The 27,372-nt window shown below is 50.5% G+C and overlaps 1 protein-coding gene across 2 annotated transcripts in view; it reads right to left on the reverse strand.

The window, feature by feature from the left end:
- Positions 1-27,372, reverse strand: part of Lrp5 (LDL receptor related protein 5) — a 108,603-nt gene that overhangs the window by 34,280 nt on the left and 46,951 nt on the right. The window contains exons 6-9 of one of the 2 annotated variants that reach the window (XM_075972962.1): positions 12,643-13,039; positions 10,569-10,740; positions 4,160-4,376; positions 2,695-2,768 (exon numbers count right to left, since the gene is read on the reverse strand). In XM_075972962.1, the coding sequence (XP_075829077.1) occupies positions 2,695-2,768; positions 4,160-4,376; positions 10,569-10,740; positions 12,643-13,039 (860 nt within the window). Of the gene's footprint in view, positions 1-2,694; positions 2,985-4,159; positions 4,377-10,568; positions 10,741-12,642; positions 13,040-27,372 lie in introns of both variants that reach the window. The other variant, XM_075972961.1, reaches the window with a different exon arrangement.

Genomic DNA, 27,372 nt, shown 5'->3' on the forward strand with positions numbered 1-27,372 from the left:
GGGGGAGGATGGAAAAAGCCATGTTAGGATCCGGCATCTTTTGCAGACTTCAACCAGGAGACAGCAGAGTCTCCAGACAGATGAATGAAATGCAGGAAGACGACCTTTGCAGAAAAAGCAACTTGGATGTTTGTGCATGTCCGTGTGTGATTTTACACGTATCCTGAGTCTTGAAAACACTCCACCCAGTAATTATACTTGAATCTAGGAACGGACAAAAATATAAAAGACTGGAACTGAAGAGACAGTTCAGTGGTTACAAGCACTTGCTGCTCAACCATGAGAACCAGAGTTCAGGTGCTGGTACCTAAAACAGCTCTACTAAGACTCGTAACTACTTCAGAGGGATCCGACCTCTCTTCTGGCCTCTGTGGGCACACATATGCTCATCCAGTCACAGAGATAAACACATACATAAGTAAAATAAAATCTTATATATATGTATGTATATGGCAAAGAACTTCTCAAACAAGAAACTCCGTTGGGAACTATTAACAACTAGGAAAGGGGCAGAGCTGGAGAGTTAGCTTGGTGGTTAAGAGCACTTGTTGCTCTTACAAAGGAACAAACAGTTCCCAACACCCACATTATAGCCTTCAACCATCTGTAAGGGAAGAGGAGGAGGAGGAAGAGGAGGAGGAGGAGAATTAGGACTGGAGAGATAGCTCAGTGGTCACAAGTTCCTGCTGCTCTTGAAGAGGACTCAAATTTGGTTTCCAGCACCCAAATCAGGCATCTCATAACTGCCTGTAACTCCAGTTCCAGGGATCTGGTACCCTTTCCTGGTCTCCAAGGTCACTAGAGTCCATAACATGGGTACACAAATAAAAATAAACATCAAAAACAATAAGTAAATAACCACAAGCAAATAAATAGTAGCGTAAGATGTAGCCGACCTTGGGGTTGGAGAGATGGCTCAGTGGTTAAGAGCATTGCCTGTTCTTCCAAAGGTCCTGAGTTCAATTCCCAGCAACCACATGGTGGCTCACAACCATCTGTAATGGGGTCTGGTGCCCTCTTCTGGCTTGCAGGCATACATGCACACCAGATAGTGTATACATAATAAAAATAAATATTTTTTTTAAAAAAGATATAGCCAACCTTGTTTCTCTGCACTTCCCTTCCCCCAGTCCTCTTTTGTTGAAACAGGATAGTCAAGCTGATCTCAAACTCACAGCAATTCTCTTGCCTCAGACCCCAAGTACTAGAATTACCCAGGAAAGGTGATCAAAGTGTGTTAGCCATATATTAGAGCAGGGATCAATTTTCACTAGAAAAGGACAGGTAGCATTTTAGGTTTCTCATATCTCACAGATATAGCACCATTCCTCAGCCAGCCTGGTGATCCTAAATACACAGGGATCACCATATCCCAAGAGAACCATTCACAAAGTCAGCATGTTCCATAGACCCCATTTAGGAGACAAGTCTCTGCCCCTGCTCACCATCCAGGACAATGGCACCTACACGGTGACTGGAAACAGTTGCAAGGCAAACCGGCTGTGGGAGAGTACGGGTCAATGCCAAGTTCCCCGAGTATTTTCCACAGAACTCTACAGAAGCCCTGGGCAAGGCCCCAGGACCCACCAAGACAGTCATTCACATTTGCTTATTAGGAGCACTTAAATGTCAGCACTCAGAAGCAGGTGCATCGCTATGAGTTGAAGTCCAGCTGGTCTATATAGCAAGTTCTAGGCTACCTAGAGCTCCCCAACAAGATTGTCCCAAAACACAAAAACAAAGGAACAAACAAAAGTAAGTGCACGAATATTTCATCAGTCCACGTTGAGTTATATTTAATACTGTAATTATTTTTTCTTTGTGTGTGCGCTTGTGTGTGTTTCCATATGTATACACTCCCCATGTGGATGGGGAGGCCCGAGCCTGGCGCTGGGCGTTGTCTTCTATCATTCTTCTACCTTACTCACTGAAACAAGGTCTCTTAACTGAACCCAGTGCTGGCCCTACAACTAGTCTAGCTAGACAGCTTGCAACAAGGATCCCCTGCCTCTGTCTTTAGAGGCTGGGAGTTCTGGCAGACTGTCATGCCCACCAGTAAATTGAAACTCTGGTTCTTACATTTGATGTTTGCATTACAAGCTCTTTGACCACTAAAATATTTTCTTAGTCTCAATACTCTAATTGTCTTAAAATTGAAAAATGGTTTTAGATTTATTTTTATTATGTTTGGGTGTTTTGTCTGAATTTATGTCTGTGTGCTATATTCATGTAGTACCTGCTGAGGCCAGAGGAGGGCACTGGATCCCATAGAACTGTAATTACACATTGTTGCGGACCACTACGAAGGTGCTGGAAATTGAACCTGGATCCTCTGGAAGAGCAGCAGTGCTCTTACCTGCTGAGCCATCCTTTCAGCACCTAATTCCTTAAAACAGTCTCTGCATACCTGTGTATGCCTGAGTACATTTAAGCGCACCATGTGTGTAGAGTACCCACAAAGGCCAGAAGAGGGTATCAGATGCCCTGGAGCTGGAGCTACAGGATCTAGTGAGCCACCTGGTGTGAGTGCTGGGAACTGCGCTTGGAGCCTCGGGAAGAGAAGGAGGCATTCGACCACTGGCCCATCTCTCTCACCCTAATATCGTAATTCTTAAAGAAATCAGTCATGGAGCAGCTGTTTCACAGGCAAGGTCCCTCAGAAAGCGCAGGCGTTAGTGACCTCACACTAGGTACCTTGAGGCTGACGTCTGTCCAGTAGATGTGGTTGTTGGACACATCAAAGTCCAGTGCAGAGGCCTCTTTGACACCTGTGAGAGGGATGGCCACATCGTTGTTGTTTGTCTCCAGAGAGATCCTGTGGATGGTGGCTCTGCTGGTGAAGACCAGGAAGGCCTCAGGGACAATGCACGTCTTCATGTCACTCAGCAGCTCCAGGCCGATGGGGCAGCCGCACTTGGTGGCCCGAGGGGTGTAGAAGCACAGATGGCTGCACCCTCCGTTGCCATCTGCACAGGGGTTGGTTCCTGTGAGGCAAATACACAGCTCTAGACTGGTCCAACGAGAGGGGCACCCAGTTCACAGATGTGTGTGACTGTAATCCTGCCACCCACCCAAAGGGGACATGGAAGGAGAAGTGGGAAAAAGCCTGGGTGGTGGCAGCCGAAGCCCGCCCTCGTGTGGTTAGCTGGAGTGACAAGGCAACAGGGCCCTCCATCACCAGGCATCGGTCCCAGGGGGTGGCCCAGCCTGACTACAAGCCCCCTGAGGAGCGCTGGTGCACACCAATGACTGCACGCCTGCAGCTCCTCAGCTCTGACCCTGCTTATGTTCCCTGACTCACGGACGCCCCCCGGCAACCTATAAAACTCAGGTTTGCCATGGATAGCCACGGCATGCATTTTTACCAAAGCAGACAGCAAGTGTCACGCTCACTTATTTTGGGCCAGCCTGTTACTTCACTCTGTTTCTGAATTGCTGCTGGAAGGAACTTAGTGTTAGGAATTTAAGCTAAAAAAGAATCTTCTTCCCTTTATCAAGATGGGGGGTGGGGTAGAGAGGCCCCAGGGAGGCCTGCTTTAGTCCTATCTTCCTCCCCACAGGCACAGGTGGGCCTGGCCTTCTGCGGCCTGTGCATTTCCACAGCAGGAGGGAACAGACCCCTGCTCTGTGGAACAGGCCCTGGTCCCCACCTGGACGTCACTGTCTGAGTGGCACTTATGGACTTGAACTTGGAGTCCTTAGAAACCCAGCCCAACAAGCCAAATAAAGTTCTCCTAAGTGAAGTGAACTCCTTGACCATTCTGCCGTTTGGGTAAAAAGTGTGTTTGAGAGGCAGCCCAGCTCAGCCACAGGGCAAGACAGATACAGAGAGCCCCGGCTTTAACCGCCTGCTACTCACTTGGTCTTCTCTGTCTCCAGTGTTCATGGGGCGGGAACTAGGACTAACATAGAGTTGGCCTTAGGCACGGAAGTTCTTACCAGGGCTGACATATATTGGCCAACCATCTAATCCTTGACCACTGTCTGTACTTCCTTGAGCAACATGCTAACCTATCTGCTCTATTATCCTTAGCCAGATACAGTCACCATGTCCTGTCCTGCCCATCCTTAGAGAATGGACACCCAGGTCTGAACCTGCCACCTCTCCTGGTACCAATTGGCCAAGCCCAGCCATGACTCAGAGCTTTCCAGCACTCACCGACAACCTTGGCCACATTCACTGCTTTGAGTCCCATCAGGTCAGGCAACTGATCAATGATGACATCCCGGCTGGCCTTGACCTTGTGTACCCTCTCAATACTGCGTCGCTGCCAGTCGGTCCAGTAGATGAAGTCCCCCAGCAATGTGAACCCAAAAATATGTGGGAGCTTGTCCTCTAGCAGGGTCCGCCTCTTTGTCCCATCCATGTTGATCACCTGTTTGTTGAGAGATACATGGTATAAACAGAGACTGCTCATTAGTTTCCCAGCCACTCAGACCCGAATAATCACAAGGAAACTATATTAGTTACAACACTCTTTGGCCAATAGCTTAGGCGTATTCCTGGCTAACTCTTGTATCTTAAATTAACCCATTTTTATTAATGTGCATATAATCACAAGGCTGTGGCTTACCAGCATCTCTCTCCTTTGGCAGCTACATGGTGTCTCCCTGACTCTGCCTACTCGCTCTATATCTCTATTTGGATTTCCCATCTGGCTTTACTCTGCTAAGTATTGGATGAAACAGCTTTATTCTTCAACCAATAAAAGGCAACACATATACAGAAGGGCATCCCACATCATATGGGTCTGAATAGGCAGGGAATGTACCATGAGCCAATCTGGGGCCTGCCTCAGGCTTGAGCTGCCCTGGACCTCTACTGCATGAGCACCTAGCCAGGTGCCATGAGAAGCCAGGTGTTACAGGACAAATGTCACTTCCCACATCCTTGGCCAATGGAGTGGAGGCTGCTCCTGCAGCCTCCCTAACCTGGGGTTGGATGTTGTGAACAGGCAAAAAGAATCCTCTCCCTAAGAGCTGATGAGGCATGCCCTGGGGCCTGGAGCACCACGGAGAGGAGCTCAGAGGATGAGCACTTTAGGAAGGATTCCTGGGACCCAATAGCAATGACTGCTACAGGTGCAGGGGTGGGCACGCAAAACAACTTCAAAGGGCCAGGCCGCCCCACAACCTGGACAGGTTCGTCCTCTTGGGCACCTCTAGTTATAAACCTAACCCCACAGGTCCACAGTACTTTCCTTCAATGTCTGACACGGAAGAGCCAAGTCTTCTTCTGGAAAAGGTTATGCTGATTAAACCAAACACTAAGACTGGGGGTGTGGCTCAGCTGGTGGAGGGCAAACCTGGCATACATGAAGCCCTGAGTTCGATCCCCATAAACTAGGCTTGGTAAGGCACACTGACAATCCTAGCACTCAAGAGGTAGAAGAAAGATAAGGAGTTCAAGAACACTCTCAGCTACATGGTCATTTCAAGACCAGCCTGAGACCCAGTCTGTTTGTTACTGTTTTTTTTTTTTTTTTTTTTTTTTTTGGTTTTTTGAGACAGGGTTTCTCTGTGGTTTTGGAGCCTGTCCTGGAACTAGCTCTTTTAGACCAGGCTGGTCTCGAACTCACAGAGATCCGCCTGCCTCTGCCTCCCGAGTGCTGGGATTAAAGGCGTGCGCCACCACCGCCCGGCCTGTTACTGTTTTTAAAGTCACTGGATAAGTGGGACTCTAGTGATCCACAAAGACCAGCAGCGGTAGTGGCAACATCCCAGGCTCAGGGATCTCAGGACAGGATGATGAAACACACCAGGTAATTACAGGCAAGCCTTGGCTGGCCTCTTCTTGCTCATCAGGAAAGCAGGCAGCCAGCACTGCAAGGCAGGCTGAGCAGGGACACTAAACCACTACAGTTCAGCAGCAAAAGCGTTAAGTGCTAATTCAGCAGGATGACGGTGCAGTTCCAGTGCCCACACTGGGGACCCTCCCTACTCTACCCATGGAGACCAGTGTCCTTGCATGAGTCCTTGAAACCCTTGGGCCTCAGTTTCCACCTGCAGCAGGAGACTAGACTAATCAATCAGTTGCTAGCCCACCCTGGAAATATAATAAGACAAAGGACCAAAGCTGGGTTCCTATCTAAAGCCATTCAGGACGACTTGGAGACCAGCAGAGCTGCTGTGGGAACCAGGCAGGAGCAAAGGCAGCTGTTTGTTTGGGGGTATCTCAGCTGGAGACTGCAGGAAGGGCTGAACTCTCAGGCTCAGTGATGTCAGCTGAGCAGTAGAGGGCAGTCAGCTTCAGCTCACAAGAACAGAGTTCATTCTGTTGTTTTGTTTTTTTAGAGTGTTTTCTGTGTAGCCCTGGCTGTCCTGGAACTTGATCTGTAAACCAGGCTGGCCTTGAACTCACAGAGAACTGCCTACCTCTGCCTCCCACATGCTGGGGTTAAAAGTGTGAGCCACCACAGCCAGACCCGAGTTCATTCTTATATTTCCATGACAAAACAGAGATGGCAGGGCTCCGGGTGACCTACCTAGGGACCGTGCAATTCCTCAGTACAGTCCAATCAGGGGCTGGGAAGGGACTGATGATGCCAGAAAGAAAATCATCTGAACAAAGAAATCTACCAGAGGTCAGCATTATCTCTCGTGTCTTCTCTATTTCTCTCGGTCACTGTTGTATGTGCAAGCATGTGCGTGTGCCATGGTGTCAGTGTGGAAGTTAGGACCATCTTCAGGAGCCAGTTCTCACCTTCCATCAGGTAGGTTCTAAGGCTTTCACAGGCTTGGTAACAGGTACCCTTACCTGCTGAGCCTCCTTGCCAGTCCCTCACTCTATTCATTCATCCTTCCTTCCTTCCTTCCTTCCTTCCTTCCTTCCTTCCTTCTTTACTACCCTTCTTTCTTGAGATCTCATAAAGCCCAGACTTGCCTCAGGTTCACTAGTTCCGATCATCCTGCCTCTGCCTCCCTAATGCTGGAATTACAGGCATACACTACCATGTTTAGTTAATATCATCATGCTTTGGGATGGAACTCAGGGCCTCATGCGTGCTAGACAAGCATCCTACCAACTATATTGGTATTGATCTATATCTCTAGCCCAATTTATACAATTAACTTTGAGCACATAACAGTAACTGCAGTAGAGCATACTCTTCCTGGATCCACTGGAGCAGTGAAAGCAGCACGCACAGACACCAGGAAACAGGGTAGTGGATGCCAGATGGCTCAGCCTTGGCTCCTACTCCCTGGTTTCCCTGAAGCAAAATGAGCTTTCCTGACCAGGTCAAGCCACACCCAGGGTGAGGATCGGGGCTGGCATAGAGACAGAGCCTCCCCATGACAGAGGAACCACACCCTGTGGCATCCCTTGGTAAAGAATACAGGCCCTTCTAGATCTGGAAGGAAATGAAATTGGCAATAAGCAGTTCTTACCTGCTCTAATGTGTGGAAATAGAAATTACAGAAATGTCCTACAATGGCAGGGGGCGGGGGCTGTCTTTCTCTGTAGTTCTGGCTAGCCTGGAACTTACTATGTAGACTAGGCTGGTCTCAAACTCACAGAGATCCACTTGTCTCTGTCTAGGATTACAGTAATGCATTGCTACACCCAGCATGTGCAAATGTTTTACACCTGTGCCTCATATGCATGCAGTTCCTGTGTTAGCCAGAAGAGGTCGCCACGTCCCCGGAACTAGTAGTCACAGATGACTGTGTGTAAATCACACTTTAAATGCCATCTGACCAGCAATTCTCCCAGACACACACTCAAGGGAAGGCAGAAGTGGCATTCAGACAAACAGGTGTCCACAGATATCCACAGAAGTCTCTCCTGACAGACGGACAGGAGGGGAGGAAGGACTGGTGAGAGGACCTGCAATGCCCACCACACACTGGCACGCAACCTGTTACAAAAGAGGAAGACGTGTTTGTACAGGGGACAGCACGGAGCCTGAATACATTATGCTCCCAACAAAGCCAGACTTAAAAGGCTATTTTAGACTGGAGGGGTCTAGTCACAGGAAATAAACCCAAGAAATCAATCATGGAGACAGAGGGACCAGAAGCTCAAGGAGGGACTATGACGGGCTTTGCCGTCCAGATGAAGAAGTATTCTGAAAGGGGACAGCAGTGATCACCACACAGTACTGAGCACGCCGAAGGCCACTCTGCTGGGAGCACACAGAGCATCAGCTATGTGGTCCATCTGTGGGTGCCAAGTAACCTTGGCATGCTCCCATTGGCAACTACAGTATCAAAGATGAAGCCTTCTCAGCCGCATTGGACGAAGAGACTGTCTCTGGCTCACTGGCCCCAGGAGATAGGCATTTTCAAACTCTTTTGGGCAAAATGAAAAAACTGTTTCTTTTAAAGAAAAAGAGATTATCAATAGGAAAATCTGACAGAAACAGTTATCAGGCAGCTGGGTTTCCAAAGAGAAGGGCATCTCTCATCCAACCCTGAGCTCATGCCACCCACATCACTGAGGACCCCTGCTCCCCTAGAAACAAAGTTTAAGATACAGCCTCCTCCAGCTCCTACCATCTCCTGGAGGCCACCCAGCCCAGGCCTCTCCAGGAGCCATAAGGAGAGTACCCTCAGTGGTGATAAACAGGTAATGACCCCTACTCACAAGGAGCCACAAGAAGATACCAGAAAAAGCAGGAAAGTGTCCGCCCCGAAGAGGCGCACCAAGCAAGGTAAAAGAATTGCTTATGATGCTGACAGGGTTACCCATCCAAAGTACCCCAAGGGGTGCTGCGTGATCACAGGTATTGATGAGCAAGACGGCTGCTCTGGGAGGCTGTGCAGCTGTGCAGCCCCCCATTTCCAGCTGCTGTGGTGCCGCCCGCCACAGTAGAGCAGCTACTGGCTCCAGGACAGCCTTACATCTTCAGACGCATGGAGGACACCCGAGAACTGTTGGGGAATATTATTTTAAGGTGTGTGACATTCGTTTATGCTGCATTTGTTTAACTCTGTAAAGCTGTGAATATGTTTTTTTGGGGTTTTTTTTGGCCTGTCTAAAACACGTGATGGCCCTAATAAAGAGCTGAATAACGAAGAGCGAGGCAGGAGCAAGGATACGCAGGGCTGGCAGACCGAGAGGAAGAGAGGATAAACAGGAGAAATGAGGCATGGAAGAGCAAGAGGACAAGGAGAGGAGGACGTCAGGGCCAGCCGGCCAGCCACCCAGCCACCCAGCCACCCGGCCACCCAGCCACCCGGCCACCCGGTCACCCGGCCACCCGGCCACCCGGCCACCCGGCCACCCGGCCACCCGGCCACCCGGCCACCCGGTCACCCGGCCACCCGGCCACCCGGCCACCCGGCCACCCGGCCACCCGGCCACCCGGCCACCCGGCCACCCAGCCACCCAGCCAGCCACGGAGTAAGAGTGAAAGTGAGATATACAGAAGGAAAGGAAAAAGCCCAGAGATGAAAGGTCATCAGGATAATTTAAGAAAAGCTGACAAGGAACAAGCCAAGCTAAGGCCGGGCATTCATAACTAAGAATAAGCGTCTGTGAGTGAATTTATTCGGGAGCTGGGTGGCGGGCCCCTCAAAAAAGACTAAAAAGCCAAAAAAGTAAAACACCACACTACAGATGACCAGCATTTCTGGTTGTTTTGTTTTGAGACAGGGTTCCACTTTGTAGCCCAAGCAGACCTAGGGTTCACCATGTAACTCAGGTTGACCTCAAATTTATACCAATCCTCCTGCCTCCTCCTTCGAAGCCAGCACAGACCTCCTTAGACTGACAGAACAAATCACCAGAAACCATTTTTTAAGCACTTGCATATTTAACTTTTAAGACTTTTTTTACTTTGTGTGTGTGAGGCAGGGAGGACACGCGTGGCAAAGATCATATGTGGAGGTCAAGACACAACTTGCAGAAGTCGGTTCTCTTCCTCCTGCACGTGGGTTCCAAGAATGGAACTCATACGGTCAGGCCTGGCAGCAGCTACTTTCCCCAGTGAACCATCACATCAGCCAGCCCCCAGCCCCATAAACATTTTGTTTTTGAAATGGACTCACTATCCTCCCTAGCTAGCCTGGAACTCACTATATAGACTAGGCTGGTCTCACTCTCACAGAGATCCACCCATCTGCCTCTGCTTTCCACGTGCTGGAATTAAAGACATGTGCAACCACAGCCATTTTGGTTTGGTTTTATTTATTTATATTTTTGACAGGTCTCTAATATCCCAGGAGCTCAAACTCACTGTGCAGTAAAGGATGACCTGAACTCCTGAGCCTCCTGCCTCCACCTCCTGAGAGCTCAGATATAGATACATGCTGCCATGCCCCATGTGTGCGGTGCTGGGAATTGAACCCAGGGTTCTGCACATGCTGGGTAAACACTCTACCAACTGAGCCACAAACCAAACCCACCATAAGTTATTTCTTTGCAGATTCCATTCAGCCACATAGCAGGACAAAGCTATCTACTGATATCTATGGCAAACACATGGGACGGGTTGCAGGGTGTCCAGGCTTTTCCTCTGCATGAAACTTCGAGCTCAGGAACAACAAAGAAGAGTCTGGTCACATGCTATCCTATATGGAGTATGCGTCCTCAGGCACACCTTCACCCCATAGGCTTCACTCACCTCGATTTTATCAGTCTTGGCATCCCCCCAGTACAGCTTGCCCTCCTGCAGATCCAGAGCCAATCCATTGGGCCACCCAAGGGAGGTGTTCACCAGGACATGCCGATCTCGCCCATCCAGGTTGGCACATTCGATTTTGGGGTTCTCCCCCCAATCTGTCCAGTACATGAGGCTAGAGAAAAAGCAAATGACCATGGTGGTGTCTGTTCTGTCCCTGCTGCACCCCAATTCTGAGGGCCACACCTCCCCCAGACTGCTGGCCAACACAGCCTAAGCTCGGTGGGAACATCAGGACACCCCCACAGCACAGGGCGGTACTGGGCTCCCAGGGGCGGCAGGTTCCGTTTCCTCCCATAGGAGAGCTCTGGAAGTGACCCTGCAGAGGGCCTGGGGCAGCCTTATCCGTGACCTATTTGCTAGAGGCCAGAACATCAGGAAGGAGGGCAGCGGGAAGCCTTCTATAAATGGTAGCAAAGCTCCATATACTCAGGATGGGAGACGTGTGCTCAACCCAAGGAAAAGGCTGAAGGGCAGCAGAGGGCAGAGTTTTTTTGGTTTTGTTTTTTTGTTTTGTTTTGTTTTGTTTTGATTTTTGGTTTTTTGAGACAGGGTTCTTTGTGTAACCTTGGCTGTTTTAGAACTAGTTCTATAGACCAGGCAGGCCTTGAGATCTGCCTGTTCAGAGAGATCTGCCTGCCCCTGCCTCCTGAGTGCTGGGATTAAAGGCATGCAACATCACTACCTAGTGAGGACAGAAGTTTTAATGCAACAAAATCCAGGCCACTCTGGTCTGAGAATACAGCTTTGTCTCCTGCCACCTCTGACCATCCTCCTGGTCCCCCTGTCTGAAATACTATTCCCTAGACCTGGGATCATACACACGTCACTGGCTGTCCCATTTCCCTGGATCCTTTGGCTCAGATGTCACAGGTGGGTAAAGACCCTGGCATCTGCTTCCCGCTCAGTTCACATAGGAGAACACTGTGACCCATGGGACTGTGACCTCACTGAGTTCATTGTGGTATACTGGAGTAGATCCTAAGCTCCTGACCCATCATCTGAGCCGACCACCACCAGACCCCTGCTTCCTCACCCCGAGAGATCCAGTTACCCCACTGCTCCCTGTATCCATCCTCTTTGGGAACAACACTGTGCTTTGGTCACTACCACAGAGCAAATTCTTCTGCCAATTACTGGGCCCAGGGTCACTGAAGGACTACTTCAGCCTCGAACCTTCCCCCACACTCCATCATCGGTCGCTGGCCCCAAGGCCCTGCTACCCACCTGCTCTGGGCCTCCACACATAACCCCTCCATCCTCTCTGACTTACAAGGCCCCACAGATAGACAGGATCCAGCTCTGGCACCAGAACCTGTAGGCATCTGCAGGATCTGCTATGCTCTGGTTCCTCACCATGAAAGGGGAAAACACACTTGGCGCTCACAGCGATCAGAAGCCCACAGTCACCACGCTAGACCAGCCCGACTGTTAGACAGGTTCACGCCCTGCACTAAGTAGACTCTCCCTGGCTCCACCCCAACATCAGAGCTCCACAGCACCCTCCCCATCAAGGTCTGCTTGGTTAACGTTCTCGCTCAGGAATCCCCTTCCCCACCATGCACAGACGCTGGAGTCTCAGAGGCTCTGCCCTAGCCATGTCCACCAGACGTTTACATGGGTTTCTGGAGGTCCAAACTCTTACCCTCATATCTGCATAGCAAGCATTTACCTGCTGAACAATCCTCTGAGCTGTATCCCAGTCCCCTGGGGTTTTTTGTTTTTTAATGTGGATTCTAGGGACCAACTTGGGTCCTTATGCTTACGAGGTAAGACTCTTACCAACCAAACCTTCACCCAGCCCTCCAGGGTTTCTCACCCACTACCTGATGGCCCATGCCCAAGCTCTCAAAGTCAAGGAGCAGCTGCATCAGCAGCACTGGGAGCTCGTCCAAGAAATGTTCTTTTCAAACTCACTCCGCTCACCGACTCAGAACTCTGCATATTAGCAAGCGCATCTCAGGGGGACTGGGGTAGAAGGGAACACCCCATAGCCCACCTGCAGTCCCAGCCTTACCCCATCACAGGGTGCAACACAATGGCCCGAGGTTCATCCAGGTCCTCAGATACCAGGATCTTTCGGGAGGTGCCATTGAGGCGAGTCACTTCAATTCGGTCAGTGCCTGTATCTGTCCAGTAGAGGTTCCGGGCGACCCAGTCCACAGCAATGCCATCGGGGTCATTGATTTCAGTGTTCACAAGTGTCTGTGCGCCTGACCCATCCAGATACGCCCTGCGGATAGCCCGCACCTCATCATCTGTCCAGTACACGTAGCCCTCCAGCGGGTCATAGTCGATGGCAATGGCATGCCGGATGTCGCCCACCTGCAGCACTATGTCTGTGAAGTCAGGCGTATCCAGAGAGATCCTTCTCAGGTCCGTCCTCCGGGCCAGCAGCAGCACTTCCTCAGCCCCTGTGGCAACATAAGCAGTGAGGTCAGAGGTCAGTCGCTGTGGCTGAGGCAGCATAAGAGCCTGGACTTCCAGTGGGGCCAGCTAGGCCCCCAGACCACAATAGCAACTGGGGGGCTTCTGTCTTACAGAAGATAATGCAGAAGAACTGAGAGGTTGAATAGTCAGCCTGAAGCCCTCTAGGCAGGCCATCTGCCTTCCACCAGTGTGAGAGCTGTTTTTGCCAGCCCTCTAGTCCCTCTCCTGACCACAAGTCTGCCTCTGTAAAAAAAAAAAAAAAAACCCCTACTGGAAGCACAGGGCTCCAGACCTGAATTGCCAGTCCTACAGTCCTATTCTCTTCTATCCACCTACACAGCTTCCAGCAGGCGCCCCGTCTTGTTCAGGCACCCAGTTCCCAGCCAGGGACAGGAATCTGTATCAAGTCACCTGCACCCAGTTCTGACATACATAGTGCTGGGGTGGAGGGAGCCTGGCTCTGAAGTGCAGGTATGGCCTTGGACACCCGCTGCACAAGCACTGTCACAGAAGTAAGCCCACTCAACACACCTGGCAACTGAGGGAGAAACGAAAGGCAGTCCCAGAACCAGGCATTGCCTCCCCGAGCCCAGCTCAGCCCCACAAGTTCCTCCCACTGTGGCCTCTGCAGAGCAAGGTCTATAGATGGGGCTGCTGCAGGAGACAGGCAAGGAACACACTTCCAGGATTATCTCAGGGCCACTGTGAGCTGTCAAAGTCAGCTCAGCACTAGACACGAGAACCTGTGGAACCCAGGTCTCCCTAGCTGCTGCTTACACTTTGTGGCCTTGGGCTCCATGCAGAGAGCCTCAGGTATATTAGGAGTGCCCTCACAAATCTCCTTCCTGATGTGAGCTAATGCCAGGCTCTGCAGCCCCAGGAATACCATCCCTAACCAATCTGGCTACTTGGTGAGGCTCAGATCTTACAGCTAGGCTTGGGGGTCAAGTGGCTGCTAGAGTCTCTTCTGAACCGACAGCATGCCGCACATGCTTCAATCCCCAGGGCCTGAGTTGAAACCACACCTTAAGAGTCAATACAACGAGGAGGGAAGTTGGAGAGATAGCTCAGAGGTTAAGAGCACTGACTGCTCTTGCAGAAGATCTGGGTTCAATTCCCAGCACCCACATGGCAGCTCACAACTGTCTGTAACTCTAAGATCTGTCCCCCTCATGCAGACATACGTGCAGGCAAAACATCAATGCACATAAAGTAAGAATAAATGAATTTTAAAAAAAAGAGTCAATACAAAGGCTGGAAAGATGGCTCAGAGCATTGACTACTCTTCCAGAGGACCTGGGTTCAACTCCCAGCAACCACATAGAAGCTTACAACTGTCTGTAAGTCCAGTTCCAGGGATTCTGACACTCACACAGATATGCATGGAGGAAAAACACTAATGCACATTAAAAAAGTAATAGTAATTTTTTAAGACTCACTAGTAAAAGGGTTGTAGTGGTAGTGAACACCTTTAATCACAGCACTTAGAAGGCAGAGGTAAGTGGATCTCTGTGAGCTCCAGGTCAGCTTGGTCTACACAGTGCGTTCCAGGACAGGACAGCCAGGGCTACATAGTGAGATACTATGTGGGGGGGGGGGGGGTCTTAGGACACAGACCTGAGAAAAGGAATGACCTGGGCACCCCAGCACCTAGTACAGAGCAGTGTGGGCATCTGCTTCTGTTTCAACCCTCCAGCAAAGCATCTCAGAGAGATGCCCACAGAGCCTCATGCAGACTTGTGGACCCAAGCATGACCTCAACCATGACACAAATGCCTCCCGATGCTACTTGGGTCAGCGTATAGCTCCCTCCCATGTATCACAGCCAGTCATTCCTTCCAGCCCGTACTGTTCTCTAGTATCCACAGAACCAAGAACGTTAGGGCCAAAGATGACTTCCAGCAGCACAGGGCCATGCGCCTACAGTTAAGAAGCATTTTGCAGCAGTGACAACAGCTGGGACCTCCTTCACACGCCAGTCCCCAAGCCAACAGTCCGGTATCAGTCACGTCTGACCATGTTGCTGTCAAATAGCAGAGGGCTGCCTGTACCCATCCTGGCTGGCTCAAGGTCCCTCAGGGTCAGGATACCTGCTTTGATTCCTTCATTAAAGGGAGTAAATACAACAACTTCCTACACAGGGCTGGGGAAATTGAGGCACCAGGTAAAGAAGTGAGGCGAAGTAGCACTTGTGGGAGTCCTTAAAGCCCAACAGCCACAGAGACCCTTGGCCCAAATTCCAGCTGCCTAAGAAAGGTCCGTGTTGGGAAGGAAGGAAAGCGTAACTTGGAATCTCAACTGATTGTCCTCCTCTGGGCTCCATTCCCACATGATCTGCTAACTGCTGACATGTCCTTCACAGCCCAGGTCACACACCACCTTCTGATCTTTTGGGCCTCTGTGGACAGCCTGGCAGGGTACCCAACCCAAAAATCATGGGGACTGGTATGAGCTCTTTCCTGCAATGAACAGGGGTCAAACCTGCATGGAGACACAGTCCTGGAGCAGAACCTACCTGGTGTGAGCATCTGGCAGGGTCCAGTCTCTGGGCTTATTTCTTCACTGGCCAGGTGGCCCTTGAGTCACTTTCTGGCTCTAACACTGAGCCAGATATCAACTCGATGGATAAGAGAGGTCTGCTTATAAAAGATGCCCAAGAAGGGCCAGGAACGGCCCTAACTGTCAGAGCCTCTGTAAGGGACAATGTGCAGCAACTGTCCCCTGGATTCACAGTGCTCCCATGGAACACTTCAGAATCAATGATCCCCCGTGGAAACTGACACTTGTTCCCAATACCACATTCGAACCTGTTTTGCTAACCCTGTCCCCGCAATCCTAATGCAGCCACCTATATGAGGACCATCTTCACATTAGGTGTGACTCTGCCATGAAGTATGTATGGTTGAGAAACCTGGTACAGAGAGGGGCCAAGTTCCTGGCTCAAGGGCCGCGCAGCAGCAAGTGGGAAGATCTCTTGGGCCACCTGAGGAGTGGGTGCAAGAAACTTGTCAGAAGCAACCAATTTGGTCACACCACCAGTATCTATGGGTAGCTAACTACTTTAACATCAGCCTAGACCCACTATAGCAAAGGAAGAGATGGGAAAAACAGACTCATGAGCCCTTTCACACTCCCAGGGTCACAGAGCAGAGACCACAAAGAGAACAAGATCAAGAAAGTATCAACAATCTCAAACTGTAGCCATGAAATACAGCAAGGGAGTGGGGAAGGAGAGGAGAGGGGCTGTGGAGGCCTGAGAGGCTGCTCTCTGGCTCAGGAGCCTCTGCCATCCCAGGAAAGAGTCCAGCAGAATGCCCCAAGGACTCCACACGGGCCCTAGCCCTCTGCGAGTTAAGTAAATATAAGGTCTAAGAGCACACCCAGGAACAAGGCCGCCTCCCAGTCACCCGAGAAAGACTGTGAATTAAGTCTTGGCGACTGCAGCAGTAATTCATTGCGGAGCTAACCCTGAGGCTGTTAGTGACTCCATCATGATGAGCAGGAGGTCCTCTGGAACTCCATGGCTGCACAGCAATTTGAGGCATTTTTAGTTCTGCCAAGAAAAATACAGAAACCACAACAGGATGCCTGAGACAGGGCCACATCTCAGCCATGTACCCAAGGTGTGAGGGCTGGGCTCAGTACACAGACTTCCAGGGCTCTGGCCAAGGTCAGGCCAGCAAAGGGCAGCCGCAGAGGAGCCTCCCACCAATGTTTGCCAAGGCCGGTGCCCATGGCTGGCCTCTGAGAAGGGTCTTTTAAAGTGAGGTCATAACAAAAACCCTGGTGCTGCAGGCCTGGGGCAGGCCAGGTGGACAACAAACAGCGCCAGCCATAAAGAAGAGGCGCGCCTACTGCTTGGTGCCTGCAGAACCAGCAAATGATATTTGTTTAGACATCAAGGAAGCAAACCATTTAGAAACGGAAAGTTTGAGCAAAGACTTGTTTTTTACAATTATCTTTCTTTCTCCACAGGTGGTGAAGACTGGTGGCAAGGCCCTTTCCTGAAAGTGAAACCTTCCTCTCTCTGTAGTAGGCACTGACAACCCTAGACCTACTGTGTGGACACCTGGCTTCTCGACTTCCTCCAGGAACACACAGGACACAGGAGGGAGCATTCCCACTGCAGGCCAGGTGCCAGACACAGGGTACAGCCTTCACACCCTAACCCGTCATTTTAACGAGTTCAGAAGTCAGGAGTCAGGTGCAGCAGGGCCAACTCTCTCCCTGGGCTCCAAGGGAGGGTCCTTCCTGCCTCCCTCAGCTCTTGGTGTTGCCGGAAATGCTTGGCGTTCCTTGGTTCACTGCCAATCACTCTGATTCCTGCCTCCGGCTTCACACAGCTGACTGCCCTTGTGTGTCTCTATGGCCCTCCTCCTAAGTGGACGTGCTCTGTGGACCACCATCTGCACGGTGCTTCAGCTTCATTGGATTACCTCAAAAGAGGCATGGCGTACAAACTAGGTCACACATAGGTGCTGTGGTAGGAAGCTTCAGAAGGAACCCAAGCAGAAGGGACAGCTGGACAAAGGCACAGTGATCACTCGGAAGCAGGGGTGGGCAGCACAGCAGTTAAGTATAAGCTGAGCTCAGAGGCCAGCATGTGCGCTATGGGGGAGAGAGGCGAATCCCTTGGGCCACACTCTGCTGAGGACCCGCCACACACAGGGCACCAGGCAACTCCAAACCCAGCCTGTCCTTAAGGAAGCCATAAGCAAACAGCACGCTGTGCATGCAAAAGCATTCCAACCACAGACACAGACACAGACAGCAGGACAGACTGCCACCCTCAAATAAAAGCCTAGAAGGAAACAAGCTAAGCAGGGCGGTGGTGGTGCAAGCCTTTAATCCCAGCACTCGGGAGGCAGACAGGAGGATCTTTGTGAGTTCGAGGCCAGCCTGGTCTACAAAAGCTAGTTCCAGGACAAGAACTACAAAACTGCAAAGAGAAACTCTGTCTCGAAAATTAAAAAAAAAAAAATAAGGAAACAAGCTCGAAGGGCCACAGGGCTGACCTGGGGTTCTCTAACAAGACTGGCAAATAGTTCCCATTAGGGACCAGGGAGGGCAAACATCTCCAGGAAAGAGTCTAGTCACGGGCAGCACTGAAGTGAGAGCTCACAGCTGCGCACAAACAGAATCTCATTTATGAACACTACTGCATGAACTTTGTTATCATCCCGTGTGTCACAGAGCATACTTCTGATTTTCTTGTTATCTGTGTAAAAAAGCAAATAACCTGAGCCCTCAAGCTGTAGGGAAACCTTGAGCGAGCCCTGTGGTTTGTGGCTGGGGAGCATTAACCCTTGTAAAAGAAGTAAGAATTGGGGCGAGATGGCACACTGGGTAAAAAGCTCTTAATAAGCAAGCATAAAGACCTGAATTCAATTCCTGGACCCCGTGCAAATGTGGAAGGAGAGAACAAAGCTGTCTCATGGGTACTGTGGTATACATGGGCACATCCACATACAATAAAACATAAGATAAAATCGAGGCTGGAGAGCTGGTTCAGCAGTTATGAACTCTTGTTGGTCTGTGCTCTGTTCCCAGAACCCACATGGCAGATCACAATGACCAGTAACTCCAGTTCCAGGGGTCCCGATGCTGTCTTCTGGCCTCCATCATCACTGCACACACAGGGCACATACATGCAGGCAAACATTCATACACATAAAATCTTTTAACAAGAGCAAAGATGGGAAGGAAGGGAGGGAGGGAAGGAGGGAGGGAGCAAAAAGGGAGCGGGAAATAGAAAGGGAAGGGGAAGAGAAGGGAGGAAGGAAAGGAAAGCACAGTCAATAACCATGAAAACAAGTAACTTCCGGCAACACACTGGCTGAGCGGTAGGAAAGCCTATAAAGTCTAGTGTGCTGTAGCCTCTGCAAGTGTCACAGCCACTCAGGCTTTCTGGACAGCAGACAGGACCTGCTGCCCCTCTGAGCACAGCTCAGAGCCTGGGGATAGAAGCTGCAGTACACACAGACCCACACACAGTCACCACAGCTCAGGATGACAGCAAAACCCAACACCAAAGAGGAGAACCTGGCCAGTGATATGGAGCACATCCTTAATCCCAGTACTCAGGAGGCAAAGTCAGACAGTTCTCTGTGAGTTTGAGGCCAGCCTGATATACAGAATAAGTTCCAGGACAGTCAGGGTTATACAGAGAAACCCTGCCCCCCCCCCCAAAAAAAAAGAAAAAGAAAAAAGGAGAACCTGTGAGCAGTCTAGACTGGTGGTTCTCAATCTGTGGACTGAGACCCATTCGGTGATCAAATGATCCTTTCACAGGGGTCGCATATCAAAATCCTTCATATCAGATATTTACATTATGATTTATAACAGCAAAATTACAGTTATGAAGTAACAATGGAAATAATTTTATGGTTAGGGGTCACAGCAACATGAAGAACTATATTGAAGGGTCACAGCATTAGGAAGGTTGAGAACCACTGCTCTAGATATTCCATAATATACAAGAAGAAAGAGGGGAAGGGAAGAAGGAGGGAAAGAAAGGAGAGAGGTAGGGAGAGAGGGAGGGAGAGGTTAATTTTAAATCGCGGATGTCACAGAGGCTCTCTATGGATCAGGAAACACTCTTGGACTGTAAGGAGTGAGATGAGTCTGCATACATGGTGAACAAATGTGCACTTGGACTTGAATATACACACATGGAAGAGGTGGGAACCACGCCAGCCAGATGGCTCAGTGGATGAAGGTGCCTGCCACCAAGCCTGGTGACCTAGTACAATCTCCAGGACCCACGTGGTAGCAAGAACCAACTCCTCTGAGTCGTCGTCGTCTGACTTCCACATACACACCACGGCACATGTACACACGTACAAATAAAACAATAAATAAATACCCAATAAAAACTTTTTAGAGAAAAAGTAGAAATATGGGGCTGTTTCAAGCAGCTTCATTCAGGCGGCAGAACTATGGATCTTTTTTTTTTGGGGGGGTTTTTTGAGGCAGGGTTTCTCTGTAGCTTTGATGCCCGTCCCGGAACTAGCTCTTGTAGACCAGGCTGGCCTCGAACTCCCAGAGATCTGCCTGCCTCTGCCTCCCGAGTGCTGGGATTAAAGGCCTGCGCCACCACTGCCCGGCCACTATGGATCATTTAAATGTTCCTGTTTACCAGGCTGGAGAGACTCTCAGCAGTTAAAAGCACCAGCTGCTCTTGCAGAAGACGTGGATTCAATTCCCAGCACCCACATGGTGGCTCACAAACACCTGTAGCTCCAGTTCCAGGGGATCAGACACCCTCTTCTGGTTTCTGAAGGTATCAGACATACATATGGTACACACACATGTAGGAAAAACACTCATACACATAGATAATACTTTATAAATCGTCTTCCCGGTTTATATTAATGGTTTCCTTTCTGTGGTAAACAAACTTTTCCTTATATGGAAAAAAAAAGGCTTCTGAACTGGGGTCAGGTAGATCTTGGGAGGGGTCTCCGTCTAGGAGGGATGCAAGGCTTTTTTCCATGGAACCACTTAAGAAAGCAAAGTCCTGGAGCCAGGGCTGGGAACAGGTGGCTATAACTGATGGGGTCTCAATATGAAAGGAAGAACAAGGTGAAAGGCAGGATGGGGCCAAAAATCACATCCACAATCTAAAAGTGTGACCCCATGGTCTTCAGGGGCCTTTGCTGAAGCCTGGGACAACCACTGGACATGTGGGAACTGAAAAGCTCATTTCTCCGGGGCCTTTTCTCTCTACAAGCAAAATAACAATTCATCTTGGGGATGCAAGACCCAATTAATACAAAAGAGAAGGCCGATTCCCCAGGCAGAACCCTGGTCACCTCACAGCCAACCCTCCCACACAGTTCACCACAATTCCAAGGTCATAGGCTGCCCCTAAAGGGCCGTGGCCCCTCAGTGAGGCTCCACACAGTCTGGGAGGCATCCATGACCCCTGTGGCTCTGCCCTGCCAACTTCTTTCTCATCAAGATAGAAAGCTGAGATCTGAGGGCAGCTGCGGTCCAGCCCTCCTCTGTCCCGGTCTCCTCAGCTGCCCTCCCAGCAGGCACGAGCTGCTGCTTCCTTACGGCCTAGGCCTGAGGCTGCGTGGGTCTCCATTCACTCTGCTGTCTGAAAGGCCGAAAACAGCCAGCCCTGTGGCTTCCCATCTGGCTGGTAGCCAGATTCTTTTTGTTTTTTAGCAATTGATTAAGTTTCTCCTCTGCCCCCTGGGGGGTAAGTGGTTAGACAAATGCCAAGACCGCAGCCCAGTACCTTGGCCTGGGAAACCCTGCTAATGACCACAGGGTCACAGACCCAAAGGAAGTGGCCGGGCCTGTCTTGGGCTATGCTTATAACCCCAAGACCCAAGTGACTGCCTGCCTGTATGGCTCACCCTAAGGAGCCCCACAAGTAAGCACAGGAAGTTTTAGCTCATCGGGAATGGCCCAGCAGACACCAGGCCTGAGCTCTGGGCTGAATGCATAGCTCTCAACTAAGTCACTTGCTGCCCAGGAGCACAGAGTGACCAGAGAGAAGAAAAGCAAAGGCAATCTTAGGCCTCTTGCAGATGGACCCCCTCCTCTTCCATTTCCCAGTGACAGTTCCTCATTGGTTCTCACCTATATGTCCGCTTTCCCTCTCTACCATGACCCTCGGGCCACTGAGAGGGTCTCACACCAGCAGTACTGTCCGGTCACCATAAGCTTGAAGGAAAGCAGCCCCATGTCAGTGCCCAAGTACATTCTCTACTGAGCATCTTGAGCAAGCTACTGGAGCGGATCCGGACTAAAGTGCGGACAGTCCCCCATCAAGGCTAGAGAGTCTATGGCAAAGCCCTGATTTTAGCCCCAGCACAGACCCCCGTTCCCTACAGCAATAATACACCCCCTGGAGACCCTCATGGAGGTCAGAGGTGACACATCAAGTATGGCTTTACTGGGCAAATTAGGGTTGAGGCAGAGGGTGGGGAGACTATAAAGGCTATAAAGGTGAGTTAGCTGCAGAAGGGCGCCATGCAACGGTCTTCATGCTCAGCTTGACAGGACTTGGAATCACCTGGGAGACACACCTCTGTGTGCTGTGTTTCCAGAGAGGTCTAGCTGAGAAGGTCACCCTGAAGGTAGGCAGCACACACCCACGGGCTGAGATCTCAGTACACTAGGCTCCAGCACTCACCTCACGCTGCTCCCTGACTGCAATATGATCAGTGACCTCACAGCCCTGCTGCCATCCTTCCCGCCATGATGGACTGTGCGCTCCAACTGTGAGCCAAAATAAACCCTTCTCAAAGTGCTTTTGTCAGGTTACAAACAAAGTGCCTAATACATACTGCTTCAGTTACAAGGTTCAGTTCTTCCAAAAAGCCAGTCTTTCTGGGTCTAGGAACACAGTAGGTGTCCTTTTTTTGTTTTCTTTGTAAGTTTTGGGGTGTGTGTGCACACGCACGTATGTATGGGTATGTGTGTGTGTGTGTGTGTGTGTGAGCGTGTGTGTGTGTGTGTGTGAGAAAGAATATGAGTGCAGCTGCCTGCAGAGGTCAGACACCCTAGAGCTGCCAGAGGTGCTGGGAACTGAACTCACGTCCTCCAATAGAATACAACACGTGCTTGCCCTCTAGCCCCAGTGTAGTTATTTTTACTGCTGGTCACATGCAGTCCTGCGGCTCCTAGAGCTGGCTACAGCTTAATGGACAGCTGTGCCCTCTGCATCAGGAGACTCTGCAGAAGGCAGCCCCAGGCAGGGTGGACAGAAACCATGAGACAGAAGCCACAGTCCCATTGGCAGCTGTGAGCATGCGCTCACTTTTGTGCACAGTCCCCACCTGGGAAGCAAAGCCAGTCCAAAGATTTCCCAAGCAGCTCCAGGAGGGGAGAAGGAAGGTAGGGCTGAGAGCTGTGGCAGCAGTCTCCACCCCGGGAATACACTACTGTCATCCCTTGGTGGCTGGCCAGGGTCAGAAGAGTCTAATACACTGAGCTATATGAAGACACCCTTTTCTCCTTAGGCCAGTGTTGACTATCCACAGCCCACATGATTTAAAGCAACCATGTGGTAAATATCTGCAGTCCTAGCTCTTGGAAGGCAGAAGCAGGAAAATCATCACAAACTGAAGGTCAACCTGATCTCATAAAACTAAAATAAATAAAATAAAATACAGCTTACAAGTTCAGAGCTGGGATCGCAGGTGACATTCCCAAGTGGATAAAGTAAAAGAACCCAGACTTCACAGCCACAAAGAAAGAATTGAGGCCAGAACCCACACACTCCAACACCCACCATGTTCCTGAGAGTGGTCCAGAGAGAACAGGCAAGGTCCCACCTGATGCATCCCAGCTAGCTGCTACAGAGCCCAGGGATACCAGAGAACCTCAGCTCTTGCCACTGCATTTAACAACGTATCCCAATTCCTAGCCCCTGACCCTGGTCCAGTAGGAAGCTGAAGTGAGAGAGGCGAATACATTTGTCCTTCGTAGCAGAGTTGGGAGCAGAACCTAAGGCCATCCCTCACAGGGCCTACAGTAGAGCCAAGGAAACCTGGCATCAAAGCAGGTCCTGGAGGGAGGCCTGGAGCAATGGCTAACCAGGCACAGGAAGAGGGGCCAGGCAGCAGGGCCAGAAGGAACTAACCATCCATTTCCAGGGAACGGGAGGTACAGGGTAAACAAGGATTGGAGGCTAGGAGCTGGAACCTAAACGCTTCTCTGAAGACAAGCGGGGGGCCCAAGTGTCAGCTGAGTACTTTGGGCCTGGCAAGGTTCCTTCTAATTGCTGGCAACCACAAGTCCAGGGAGTCTCATGCCAGAAAAAGCAGGGGGGACTGGCGCTTTCTCTGGGAGTCTAGGGGTCACTGCAGGGTCAGGACCCTGTAAACCCAAAACTTTTCTCCAAAACCCAAGAGTGCACCAGAAGGACTTCAGGCTGGACTTGGGCTACCGGAGAGAGGGGGACAGGAGTCAGACTGAAGCAAGTGATCACAGCACAAGTCAGTCTGTGTCACGCTGGTCACCACAGCCAGGAAGCACTAAGTGGTAGCTGGCACTGTGCCAGCTATGCCCAGACCCCAGGGAAAGTTTACCATTCTAAGAATGTGGTATGGGCCTACCTCAGAGCAGCAGGGAGCTACCTGCCTTATAGTGAGATGAAGAAGCTGAGAGTTAGCCCAGGGGTTAAGAGCACTATTCTTGCACAGGGCCCGGGTTTGATACCCAACAATCACATGGCTTACCAATTCCTTAGGTACCAGGCATGCATGTGGTACACAGACAAACATGCAGGCAAAGGACTCAAACACACAAAAGAAAAGAAATCAGAGTCGGATGGGGGGGGGCCTTGGGGCATTTTCTGGGTGATGAAAACCCTCCCTAGCTGGGTGGCAGTTACACAAAAGTATCAACTGTCAGAGCTGGTCTCATGGGACACTGAGAAAGTGTGTGCTTCTGATACAGTTACACCTGGTAACACAGAAACACAACAGGATAGCATGCAGGCTGGCCACACAGTCTCCAGACTGTCCGATCAGATTTTCTTGCTATTAAAAATTCACAGTCCATGGCTAAGAACAGCAGCTGCCTTCTGTTTGCAAAGTCAATGCCAATCAAGGCTGCAGAGCTGACTCCCCCACAGGACCTCTTTTCTTTTCCCTTTGACCTACTTCCCTGATAAGTGACTAGCCAGCCAGACTCTGGGAACAAACACGCCCATTATTCTTGGCCCTGGCTGAGGGCTGCCTGCCCATCTGGCTAATCTGCCTGGGTGGGTGGATGGACGGATGGATGGGCAGACAGACGGACGGACAGACATGAGGATTTGTCCCACCTACCCATCAGACCCAATAGTGACACTCTCTGTTCTTTCTGCAGCTTCCATCCACCTTCTTTTTGCTCCTAATCCCAACAGTGAAACAAGTTAAAACTATGTCTAGGAGAAGTGCAGCGGGGGGAAACACCCAAATCTATGCCCATTCTAGGCTTTATCTAGGGGACCCATGGCAGCAGGTCCTGCAGCCAGCTTTGCCTGGTTATAGAGTCCTCTGTCTTGGTGAATTGTGACCCTAGGCACTAGGACAAGTGTGGTTAAGTCACTGCCCCAAAGCCTAGGTGACAAAAGTCAGAACAACAGGACAAGGGGTCCGCAAAAGGTGGGACACAGAGACACTGGCGGCAAGGGAGCAGAAGGCTTCGGAGGACAGTCAGCAGTCAGCAGTGGCGACTCCCAAATAAGGCCCCTGCTACTGCTGTTTTTAGCCCATTCCACATAATTGGAAAAACATGGGGGAAACCAAAGCCAGCTGCTTGTGGAAGCTGTTCCAGTGGGGGCAGGGAGGGAGACTGGCCCAGGCCAAACACACAGGGCTCTCAGCTTCCAGCTTCCTAGGGTCGAGGATGTCCCTGATGGGGAAAATCTACAACACACCCACCCCAGGCCACACAGCCCTGACTGATCTGGGAGAGAGCAGGTTACTTGCTATGAGACCCTCGGCTGAGCTGCAGCCACTTCAGAAGAGCTGGAGGACAGGAAGCAGAGACCCCAAAGCTCCTGAGCACAAAGGACAGGTATGCACTCTGTTCTCACCCTAACAATGTGAGAAGTTTTGATGTTTTTGTTTGGTTTGTTTGGGGGGGGGGGTTGTTTTATGTTTTTCGAGACAGGGTTTCTCTGTAGCTTTGGGGCCTGTCCTGAAACTAGCTCTTGTAGACCAGGCTGGCCTGGAACTGCATGTGTGCCACCACCCCCAGCCTTGTTTTGTTTTTTAACATGATAGTACATGTCTGTAATCCCAGTTCTTGAGAAGCAGCGTCAGGAGAAATGAATTTGAGGGCAGCTTGGAGTACACACTGGGTTTTCAGGCTAGCCAAGGCTACATAAGAGGATTCTATCTTGTTTTATTTTTTTTAAAAAAAAAAGATTAATTCATTCAGCATTCTGTTTATATTTGTCCCTGCAGGCCAGAAGAGGGCACCAGATCTCATTACAGATGGTTGTGAGCCATCATGGGGTTGCTGGGAATTGAACTCAGAACCTCTGGAAGAACAATCAGTGCTCTTAACCTCTGAGCCATCTCTCCAACCCAAGTGGATCCTATCTTTAAAAAAAAAGTTTCATTGAGCTGGAGAGGGGGCTCGGTGGATGGCTCGTTCTGCTCGTTCTGTGGAGGGCTGTCAGAGAAAGGGTCCCCAGACCACGCTAGCTATCTAGAGTGGCTGAACTAAGGCGTATATATAAGGTACGGAGTGACAGAGAAAACTGCTCCACGTCTAACACCAGCCTCCATATGCACACGCTTCTCACTCAATCTCCAGCCACGCCCAGGGGTCCACTCTGCTCTCTTTACCTCTCAGAAGGGGAGAGAGCAGCTCAGGGTCATGAGGGTTACCACTCTGCTAACTGGCTACACAAGCATTTGTTCCTTCTGCACCCAGTTAATGGGAGTGTGGGAAGGTGCCACCAGAACCTAAGACCACACCACCAAACACAAGAAGATGGCAGGATTTAGTGGTCCCCAAAACCAGTCATATCTTCTCCTTTTGCAGTCAGTACACAGAGCATCTCAACAGGCAAAATCTGTTCTCTACACAGCACCACACCCTGCAGCATGCAAAGCGATGCACACCAAGGGATGCTCACAGCCTGCAAAGAGCACAGACACAGTGCATGGATGGCCACCTCACTGAAACTTGCCTCTTAGGCTGAGAGCTGTGGGTGTGTGTAGATAGGTCCTCCTCCAAGTAGACCCTAGGCTTCTCAAGGACAGAATCCACATTACTCTGATTTGTATGGCGCCTTCAAGCATACTCAGCAAAGAGTCTACCACCAAGCCATATCCCCAGCCTAACTCTGGATTCTTGATTCTCTCTAGCAGTTCTAGTTCCAGGGTAGTTCTAGCAGCCCAGGAACTGCCCAAGGGATCCAGCAGACAGGAAGTCCTGAAGGAGGCAAGGCTGGGAATTCCTGAGAGAAAACAGGGACTCTCGGTCCTATCCTCACACAGAACTCTGGGGCACACCCTGTACTCCCCTAGTTTTTTTGTCAGCTTGACACAAAAACTAGGGTTTCCCTGGGAAAAGGGAACTTCAACTAGAAAAAATGCCTCCAAGGTTGGAGCACTCAGCCCTAAACTGAATGTCTTTTCCACACCGCTCCTCTCAAAGCCCAGGGGATCTGTGCGGAAGAGGAGGGGGAGAGACTGCGAGAGTCAGTGGTGGAGGAAGCAGTATTTTCCAGACAGCAGGTCAGATGCACACATGACCTCACAGAGACTAGACAGTATGCACAAGTTCAAGTCACACAAATCCCCTGGCAGAGATGGGGGTGGGCATGAAGTCCCGCCCCAAGTCAAGAAGC

This window comes from Microtus pennsylvanicus, chromosome 5, assembly GCF_037038515.1.
Source record: "Microtus pennsylvanicus isolate mMicPen1 chromosome 5, mMicPen1.hap1, whole genome shotgun sequence".
NCBI lineage: Eukaryota > Metazoa > Chordata > Mammalia > Rodentia > Cricetidae > Microtus > Microtus pennsylvanicus.